Raw genomic sequence first — 10,096 nt, 5'->3', positions numbered from 1 at the left:
AGCTAAGGCATTATGAGCAATGACAGGAGAGTGTTTATATCCTTGAGGCAGTCATTTAAAGGTATACTGCACTCCTTCCCAAGTGAAGGCAAACTGGGGTTTATGCTCTTCTCTCAGGGGTATCATAAAAAATATGTCCTTAACATCTAAAGCGGCCACCCATCGGTGAGGGGCTGCCTGGATTGCCATCACCACTGACGTTATGCTTGGGACAGTGGCAGTTAAGGGTAGAGTATTACTATTCAATTTTCTGTAATCAATTGTTAAACAACACCATCGATCAGGCTTACGGACTGGCCAAGCTGCAGAATTATATGGCGAGTGGGTGCGACTTATGATTTGCCTTTTCTCAAGATTGTTAATTACATCTGTAATGCCCTGTTTTGCTGTGGTTGGCAGAGGGTATTGAGGAATGTAGGTTATTTTAGATTGCGGAAGCAAGCTGCAAGGTCTCAACATGGGCGGCTTCTGCCCATCGGCTTCCAAAACTCCATATCTTGCCATTAGGTGGGCACCATCACCTGCCCGCTCGCACATCAAATCCCAATATATTTCCCTTATGAGGGCTTAGGGCCACCTCCCCAGCCGTCACTCTTTTCTCCCCAGGTAGCCAAAGTTGAATCTGAGCTAAAGGACATTTTTCTGCTATACCCATTACCCCTGTTATGTTTATAGCTTTTCTTGAGGGTTTAATTCCCAATTTCTCAGCCTGTTGCTTATTTAAAACACTAATTAAACATTCTAAACTTAGCCATCTTGGACCCACAGGAATACGTATATAAGGTTCCCCATCAGCAGACGATTGGTAGGAATTCAGCATGCGGAGTGGGCGGCCCGAACCCCAAACGGCTTCTAGTTTTTTAACTCTTGCAGCTCCTCTCGCAGGGACACGAAAGGATTACGTTTCCCTTCCCGAGACTCCTTTTGTTCCTTAATCTTCCCCTTTAACAATTCCACCACTTTTCGGATCCGAGCCGCGGATTGCCCACGCAGCATTTTTCGGGGTACTCCTAACGCTAATGCTTTTCGCCAAAGGCTATTTCTTTCTAAATCGTTAAGTCCGATCGGATCGACCCCGGAAAGGCTGCGGTTCCCGGCGAGGAAGCCGGTCGCGGTGGGGTCTGCCACCGGCTGGTCGAACCCTCCGGTTCCCCTCGGCGCCACTCCCCGGATCGCGCCCTCACAGCACTATATTGTGTAGCGTCTCCGCCCAAGTCAAAACCTGCGCCGGGGTGTGTGGGGGTGTCTGAGGGTCCTGCCGGTTGCACTCAATATCTCTCCGAATCCTATCTCTCAGGGACTGAACATGTGTTTTGAAAGCATCCGGCAATCCCCTAGTGAGAGGTATAAGGTGGCCTGGGTCCACTGCTGCAGCCATCGGTATCCCTTGCTGCCCTCTTTCATACGTTGCCTGAATACAAGCGGCTTTTTGCGCTCCTTCTGCTAGCTCCGACAATCCCTTTATTTTAATAGTGATAGGTTCCCCCCGCTCTTTGGGTTGCACACACCCAGGCCAATAAACCACTCGGGATGTTATTGGCTGCTTGCCCTGCGGTCCGTCAGTCAGAAACACTCCTGAATCCCAGAACCCTCTCACTCCGTCATCGCTCAACACTATCGCATCACCCCCGCCCCCGTTAAAGAGACTCTCCACAAATACGCCGTTTCCGTCTCTCCACGTTTTCGCGAGAACTTCGCTTGCAATTCGCTGAGCTGGGGTCCTGTCCAGGGAATCCTGCGGGCTGTGGTTCGGGGGTCCCTGCCGTGCGGACCGGTGTGCCTCTCCGTTTTAATAAGAGGTCGCGCGTCCCTTTCCTCCAATTCCTCCGTTTCCTCAGAACTATTTTCACCAGGGTCTCCCCAGATATCTTCATCCCAATCCTCGGGATTTGCGCCCGCAATGAATTTTCAGATTTGGAAAATACTGTGTGGCGGGGCGGGGGGGGGCGCTTGTACTATTGAGCATTCGTTCAATTTTTTGTTCCAACAGATGTGTCTGCTCTTTCTTTTCGCAATTCTCTTTTTAAACAATTTATTTCTAGTTGTTTCTTTAAATTGTCCGTGGCCGATCTTTTGCAATCATTGTTTTCTTCCTGTGCTTGAATCCAGCAGGCGCCTAGGATGGCACACATAGTTCCTTTACTTTTCCCATCTCGACTATTTCCGTGGCATTGCTCTGTTCTCTCCACGACTGCTACCGGGTCGGACCGCTTCTCCTTTGTCCAATTTAAACCTGGAGGAGAAGGACTACAGCCGTTCCTTCCTAATAACTCCTCCATAGACATCCTCCCCATCCTGCCGACTATGCAAATTTAAATGTCACGGAACCTCATAGACCAAGCCAGACCGACTAACAAACTAAAAATGGGATTTATTTTTACAAGATAACAACAAATTCAAACTAAGTTTTACTCTAACCAGAACCGCTTTGAGAATCCCACAAACTTTAACAACCCACAGGTTCGGGAGTTAATACCACACCGCCGACTTAAGAACTCTTAAGGTTTATAGTCGATGACCCAAAATGCCCATAATCACTCACCTATAGAAGGTGAGGCCTCTCGGGCTGTGCAGAAGATGAACCGTAGGTGGCATCCCAACCCACGCGGAGAGCCCCCACGACCGCCAACCCGCTGCTCTGAGGGAGACCGACCCAAACCGGCTCTCTCGCGGGGCCCCGTTTATGCCCAATTCAAGTCGGACCTGTGGTCATAGACAGTCACGTAGCCCTCCCGTTGGCCCCAGACCCCAACTTCTTCACCTTTCAACCGAAATGACCACGACGGTGTGGGCATAGCGTGATCCGTGATCCGTGGAGGGCAGTTTTTGTTGGTTCTTTGTTAGGTTTTCACGGGCTTTTGTCAGATCTTACCTGATCTTTGTCAGGGCTTTGTTGGAGTGGGTGCATCTGCCACACCCCACCAGCTCTCAGGGGAATGGCATCCCCTGAGGAAGAACATTAGTCTCTTGTAGTCAGGCTTGGGTTTTTATTAATTAAATATTCCATATACAAAGTACTAAATAAATATATAGCTGTGTCAGACACGAGTGTACCATACACACCCACTTAGAGAGCGCTATGTATTTAGATATGAAATATCATGGAAAGCTATTTACCAAATGCAAAGCGGGCTACAGAATGATTCAACTCTGCAGACTCATTGCTTATTGCCAGGGTGCAGTCCACACAGTGCACGCACACGCACGCACACACACGCACATGCTCATGCTCGCTCACTCCTGGAAAGAAAGATGTCTGCCCTCTGTAACCCAGGCTGCTTGGGAAATGTTCGTGTTAATGCCACAGACACACTTGGGAGGAGGCAGAGCTCCAAGGTGCGTGGGATTAAATCCCACAAGGGTATTGCAAGCAGCTACATGGAAGAGGTTTTGTCTACAGGGATCCACAGCCTGGCAGGGGTGGGTAGGGAGGGTTTACGGCGTTGGGCAGGCACCCTGGGGACCTCAGCTGGGGCATGTGGTCAGGAGTCAGTGCTAGGAGGGAGGCTGATGTTAGAACACAAATCAGAAAATGTGTCAGGGTAAATAGGCGTTGATGGTTTTGTCTTTAAATTTTCTTCCCCCTCTCCACCGTGGTCTTTAGGTGATGAGGAAGGGGTTGGAAGTGAACATGAAGAAGAAAAAAGGAATGCTTTTTCTCTGTCTCTTCTCCACTGATCTCTGGATGAGAGCCAGGCAGGGCTGGGAGTGGGCACAAAAGTAAGGGTGTATAGATAAAGGTGTCCTTGGTAGTACCTGAGATGCGTTAATGGGTGGGCAGGAGTGGAGATGTGTAGGGCTGATGCTCCTGCTCCTGCTTCTTCTCCTGTCAGATGTGGGGCACAGGCATCCCGGCAAGCTGATCAAAGTGAGTCCTGGCTGGGGCAGAGCCGGTCACAGACCCAGCTGATGATCTTCCTGCTGCTCTAGCCCTACAGCATTCCTGCTGAAAATAGGCCAGGACAAGCTCTTCTCAGCACGTTCCTCTGTCAGAAGACATGAGCTCCATCCCATGAAGAAACAGAGTGAGCAGGGACAGGATGGCCAGAGCAGTGTGCAAAAGCTGTGTTTGAGGAATGAGAGGGGGCTACAACGGTGACTCTGCGGAGAAAAGAGGACCCGTCTCCTCTCTTGCCAGTGTGGGTTTACTCTGTCTCTTCTGCAGGATTGACTCACTTGTCACCACGCGGCCCATTCCCCACGCCTCTGCTGACAGGCGCTTAGTCTCTTTGCTTCCTGCAGGGCTGCTACATGGGGCCTTTCCCGCCAGTGTAGTCATGGTATGGGCTTGTCCGGGCCTTGGGCCGAGGGATGGAGAAATCATTTTGGGGTTCGATGGTCTGAAAAGGAAGCAGGAAAGTTTTTACCTTTCAAAACTGGAAAGAAGTGATAGAATAGGGTTTAAAGAAAACCCAAAACCACAGAACTGAAGGTTTCCTGAGAGTGTGATCAATGGGGCTGTGTAAAAGGATCCCAGCAGAACAAACTAGTAATGGAGACGTGTCACCAGAGGACATGTGGGGCATTATGTGAGCTACTAGCCCTGGCTAGGCTGTGGTCTGAATGACTGGTGAATGGACATGGGGACATGCAGACTGCCCACTCTGGATCTGCACTGCAACTTCCAGTGACTACTGGTGGGAATACATTCAGGGCATGGGCTGGGGAAAGGAGCACAATCCCCTGAGGAAAGGGCACAGTCTACTGCAGGAACTATGCTCAAAGAGAGGACTTCTTATGTGATATCAAATCCAGAAGTTTAGAAAACCACAACCTCAGACTTTACCTTGGGCCCCTCTTGCCTCCCCATGTCCCCAGACACGTCACAGCTCTCTCCTCCCAGCCACAGGCACCTCCATGAACAAGTGTCATGGTATTGCCTGGCTCCATGTGAAGCACCTGCCTGCCTTCACAGAGCCTGCTCTAGGTCCATCTGTCTTTGCCCCTTCTCCTTCAGCACCTGAACGACAGCCTACGTGTGGTGAAACGGGTGAAGGGGGGCATGAACTTACCTTCATCTGAAAGTGAGAAGAGTATGGGGAGTAGCTGAGGTCTCCTGTATCTCCTGAGGCACAAGACAAGAGGGAGGGAAAGTTAGTGAGTTAGTGTCATATGGTAGCTTGGAAATACCACATCAAGGAAGACTCAAAGGGCTTGTGGCTATGTTAGCAGCTGCTTTTAGACTGACCAAACTCTGCAATATGCAGGCAGGAATGAGTTAAAATCCATAGGTGAGTGACTTATTAAATATTTCCTTATGAAAGCAGGAATGAATGGTATTGTAAATAACGGGACATAAGTGGCCTTGGAGTTTAGACACCTCCTGTTGCCTCACAATTACTGTTATCACTGGCCAAATCCCTCCCACTTGTATGCACAAGACCCTCTCTGCAGTATTCCCTGGGAAAGCACAGCCTTTCTCAGCTATTCTTTTACAAACCTGGAGGTCTGACTCCAGGGGACAAATGTGATCTCAGTAGCAGATCCACAGGGAATACAGTCACATCTCCCACCCATAGATTTGGGAAGCCTCAACTGATAAAACATTTTGCTTTGTCCAAGTAGGCATGAGACTTGCACAGAAAAGTAAGACTTCCTTGCCTCCTTTTTGGATGATATGTTCGTTTTTAAATAGATAATGGGAACCAGATCAGAACTGGAATAAATAATTTCCAAGGTATTACCTGGAGAGGTCTGAAGAGCTGGAGCATTGCTAAGAGACAAACAAAAAACTCCTGAATTTTTACACAGACTTTCCAGACATAACAGAATCATAAAGACTTATGTCTCAGCCCTGACACACACTCAGTTAGTCTCCTACTCAGTCACTCCTCCTACACATCTTTGGTTTTGCATTGGTCCTTACTCTTTTCCTTCTTGTCTGGAGATTCATTTTCACTTGCATTTCTGAAGTTTCATCAGTCTGAAACTTTTTCCTACCTCTAAATTATCCATCATCTTAAAATTTTTTCTTGTAGCCCTCCTACCCCTTTTAGCTCATGAGTGGTGCATGTGTGCTTAGGGTTGAGGGACAGTGGAGTTGTTCACTTCATCATACCTTGCACAATTTCATCTTGGGTGTAGGCACGGTTCTCCACTCCAGTTGTCTGCTTTATGAACTTGGGTTGGCAGAAGTCATTTTCTGGAGGGTAGTCCCCTAGCTTCAGAGGGGCAGTGAGGAAACAAATTTCAGGAATGATATACATTATCAGGAAGATCCATCCATTAGACACCAGAGCAATGGCCACGACAGGATCATCCCAGTTTTGTTTGTTTAAAACTGTGTTGGCTTTTGTGAGCATAGTGATCCACACTACCCAAATGGCAATGGAGAACAGGACAGTGACAAAGATGTGTGCCCCGTGCCTCTTCCAGCTTTTGTATGACCCACAGAATGTGAATATGGAAACCAAAAAGGTCAGAGCCATCAAGAAGAGCACGTAGATCAAAAGCATGACAAAGTCCCTGTTGGTCTCCTCCACAGACATACTCAGAAATTTGTCTTTCTGGTTTACTAGCATGGTGACTAAGTACTCAATGCTGATCACAACTTGTACCAAGGCAAAGGAAACAATGAGGAGCAGCAACACCATCCAGGAGAAGGGCTTTCTTCCTCTCACTAGTTTGTTGAGGTTGCAGGCATGGGTGAGGAGGCATGAGAAGCAGAGAGCAAAGATGACTCCAAATAGAAAGAACCGAGTGGGGCGAGTCCTAGAATTGAGTTTAATGATGAAGGCAAAAGTGAGACCAAAAATGCCGAGCGTGCCTAAGAGAAAGAAGAAATAGACGGAGATCATGTGCCGTTTGCTGTTGTCTTGTACTTTACAGATGAGAAAGAAGAGTGAGCAGATGAGGAAAATGGTGACAAGGACACCAGCTGCAGCCAGCGACTCCAGAACAATCCCCCAGGCCTGCTCCATGTCACAGAGCAGGTAGTAGTCAGCGTCGATGCTGCCACAGCCTCGGGGAGGTGACGTCGTCATCCTCTTGCCTTCTTGAACAACCTCCCCGTGAAATGTTTCCCTAAAGCTGTAGAAGAAGAAAAGACACAGGCTGTCATATCAACCACCTGGGTGCTGTCAGCAGAGGAGAAAGAGGCAGGACAGATGTCCATCCCCACCCCACTGGGCAAGGACACCACACTGCTAGGGACATGGGGCTGTGGGAGCAGAGACGTCCCCTTGTGTGGCATCGGCTCTCTGTGAAGGGCAAGCCAAGCCCCTTAGCAGGAGACAATTCACCTTGCATGTCCTCTGCACTGTGCCTGGGGTTGTGCAATGCCGTAGGAGTGTGGGGAGCAGGGAGAAGATGAGGCACTTTTGCAGGTGTTAGCTTGGTGCCCTGCAGCACAGAGACTGAGCTGCCTTGTCACTTTTGTGATACAAGAGCAGCTGTTAGTCATAATACAGCTTACGCTCTTTTGACAAGTTCAAAAAATATCAGTACCTTGTTCCAGTGAGGTTCAGAGATGAGCAATGCAGAACAGGAAACTCAATACTCTGTTTCTTTAGTCTCTGTTACGTTCTCTGAAACACTCTTGGCTTTGGTTTGCGGGTATGAATGAAGGGGAACTTTACCTGCTTTCTACCCTGCAGATAAATAACCTCCAGTGTAACTCTTCTCACTCCAAATTAAATAGCAAATATAGGCCACCAACCATGAGCCCCAAACTCATATTCCACCTCCTTCATGGCAGCGTAGCAATAAGAACTGTCTCAAAAACCTTGGTCCCCTCTCCAAGATATTGCCTTGCGCTGGCTGGAGGCCTGACACGTCAGAACTAATGCTGTTCATTGCACGAGAAGTAACCAAGTTACTGCTTGAGGAGTCCATGTGTCAAGGATGGACAAGGTCTCTAATGCACCCAGCGCATTCCTGCTGTCTCATCATGAGTTCAGTGCTGTCTGAGTAAGCCTGGTTTAAGCCTGTCTTGCCAGGGGAGAAAAGGGATGTTTAGGTGAGCTCTGCCCATTGCCGAGGGGAATTAAGTTCCCTACTTTCCTCTGAGCCTGAAGCATGTGCAGAAATCACTGCATGAGGATATTGGGCACTTCGTGGCCTATTGTGCAGGCACTGAGTGAGTTTAGATCCCAGGGGCCAGGTGCTGCTTTCTAGGTACCAAATTGCTCAGTTAGGTTCGTGTCTCTAAAATCTATCAAAACAGGAGTTTTAGATACAATATCGGCATGAAACATGGGGGAATCCGGCCTTAACGGTGACCCACACTGGAAAACCAAGGACTTTCTTTTCCGAGATATAAAGAAAAAAGTTCCCCTTGCAAAATGTAGTGTTTAGTACTCGCTATGTCATTTGCCTTCATTTTCCCCCTTCAGAACAACACACTGCAGTTTATGAGTTGGTTCTAAAACCCTTCCAAGAGACTTTAGGGAGGTGAGGTTGGGTCTTCAATAAATGGCAGTGGATCTAATCACAGGATGAATGAAGGGAGAAAATATCACAGACTCACTCTCAGCCCCACATATGCCTCGGTGTGACTTGCTTATAAATAGTGGAGTATTTTTCCAGCTTTTAACCTCACTGTGTAAAAGGAGATGTGCAGCTCTTCAAAAAGAAAATAATAATAATATGCAAATTATGCAAATATGCAGGAACTCTGGACTCTCATGGAGTGAATGGAATTAGTGAATAACACACATGGGAGTTTTCACAAATCGTAATTCACAAAATTTTGGGGTTTTATGATCTTTTGCACAAATAGCTGAGAGTTATCTGGACAGTTGTGAGCAATAAATAAGAAACCTTTCTGAAAATCTGGAGAGAAAATGCTACAATTTTGACCACAGAAATTTACTGTCGATCAGATAAACTTATCTATTCACAGCTCTGGCAGATACAGACTGGTGCCCGCTGTCGGGGCATGTGGAGAGCCCAGAGAGCCAGCGTGAGACCCCAGGGCAGCACAGAGCACACTCATAGCTTTAGGTCTTGACTGGTGCTTACTGCAAGTGTTAGTTGCCACACAGTCAGCTGCTACAGCGTTTGGAAAAAATAGGATGGAAACAATCTTGGCACCTTGGAGAACTGGGCCACTTGTGCTGATTTTTACTCCCCTTTCTTTTTTTTCCAGGGTAGATGTACTAGTGAGGCATGAAGAGTCTCTCCCCTGTCTCCTGGGTGAGTGTTGCCCCCCCAGAAGCCAAGTCTGCTCCTCTGGCACCTACACGAGCATCTGGGATTTCCAAGGGGCTCTGCAGTCTGTGCGAGGGAGCCTGTGCTGCAGTCACTTCACTACTGCTGGGTCCACTCACCCCAAATCATGGTTCTCACTGCAGTGCTGAGTCTTTTCCCTCCACCCTGAGCCTCCTCTCTCATTGATACTTGTGCATAAAATAACACCCATCCAGCCACAAATTTCAAATTTCCCAAGAAAGTCTGCCATTTCTCCCCCAGCTCCAGCTGGCAATCCAAGGTTAGAGCCAAGGGTGGGAGGCAATCTGTTTGTTGTGGCACCCCATGCCCCTGCTCTCCCACCCCCCAGAGCCACGGTCCTGCGCGCCATCCAACCCCAGCCGCAGAAGGCAGGTCCGCCTTGGATCCTGTAGGACATTGCCTTGAATTACCTTTCTGGGTCCTGCCTGGAAAAGGCAACAAGGAGGCTCCGGCTAGAAAAGGCAACTTCCCAATGCACCAGTAAGACAGTCACCTCTGCTCCTGTTAACCCCAGCCAAGCAGCAGCCCCACAATCGCCCTCCTTGGGAGCTTTAATAGCTGGAGGGCTGAGGAGGTGTGGCTGAGCACGCCTATTCCAGTTCCACCGCCTCTGCTCTCCGACAGGACATGGCTATGAAAATACAGTCCCCGTGCCAGGAAATGAAGTAAGGCCTCCTGACGTCAGCAGGGCACTCACCCCTACTTTGGGGTGGAGAAGGAGCCGCTGCTTGTCCCAGCCCTGGGACGGGATTGAATGCTGCTCAGCCAAGCACCTGATAAGGTTGTCCCCTGTCTGACTCCTAGCACTCATAGGTGGGGACCGTGGCTATGAATAGCAGTGTGTCCCCTCCCTGCTCCAAGCCTTTTGTCTCTGCATGCTTTTTTTGCCAGATAAGTGCTTGCAACGTGGAAGACAAGGAGGTTG

The 10,096-nt window shown here is 48.8% G+C and overlaps 1 protein-coding gene across 1 annotated transcript; it reads right to left on the bottom strand.

Moving 5' to 3' along the window:
- Positions 1 to 2,970: 2,970 nt before the first annotated feature.
- LOC129201745 (retinoic acid-induced protein 3-like) lies at positions 2,971 to 9,733 on the bottom strand. The gene is made up of 4 exons (XM_054813408.1): positions 9,582 to 9,733; positions 6,059 to 7,029; positions 5,013 to 5,065; positions 2,971 to 4,340 (listed from the first exon to the last, which is right to left on the bottom strand). Exons 2-4 carry the CDS (start codon positions 6,981 to 6,983, stop codon positions 4,248 to 4,250), a joined length of 1,071 nt encoding a protein of 356 aa, XP_054669383.1. The 5' UTR covers positions 6,984 to 7,029; positions 9,582 to 9,733; the 3' UTR covers positions 2,971 to 4,247.
- Positions 9,734 to 10,096: the final 363 nt, after the last annotated feature.

The sequence above is a fragment of the Grus americana genome, chromosome 1 (genome assembly GCF_028858705.1).
Source record: "Grus americana isolate bGruAme1 chromosome 1, bGruAme1.mat, whole genome shotgun sequence".
In the NCBI taxonomy this organism is placed as follows: domain Eukaryota; kingdom Metazoa; phylum Chordata; class Aves; order Gruiformes; family Gruidae; genus Grus; species Grus americana.
Note: the sequence above shows the minus strand (reverse complement) of the source record. Positions and strands in the feature narration are given on the sequence as shown.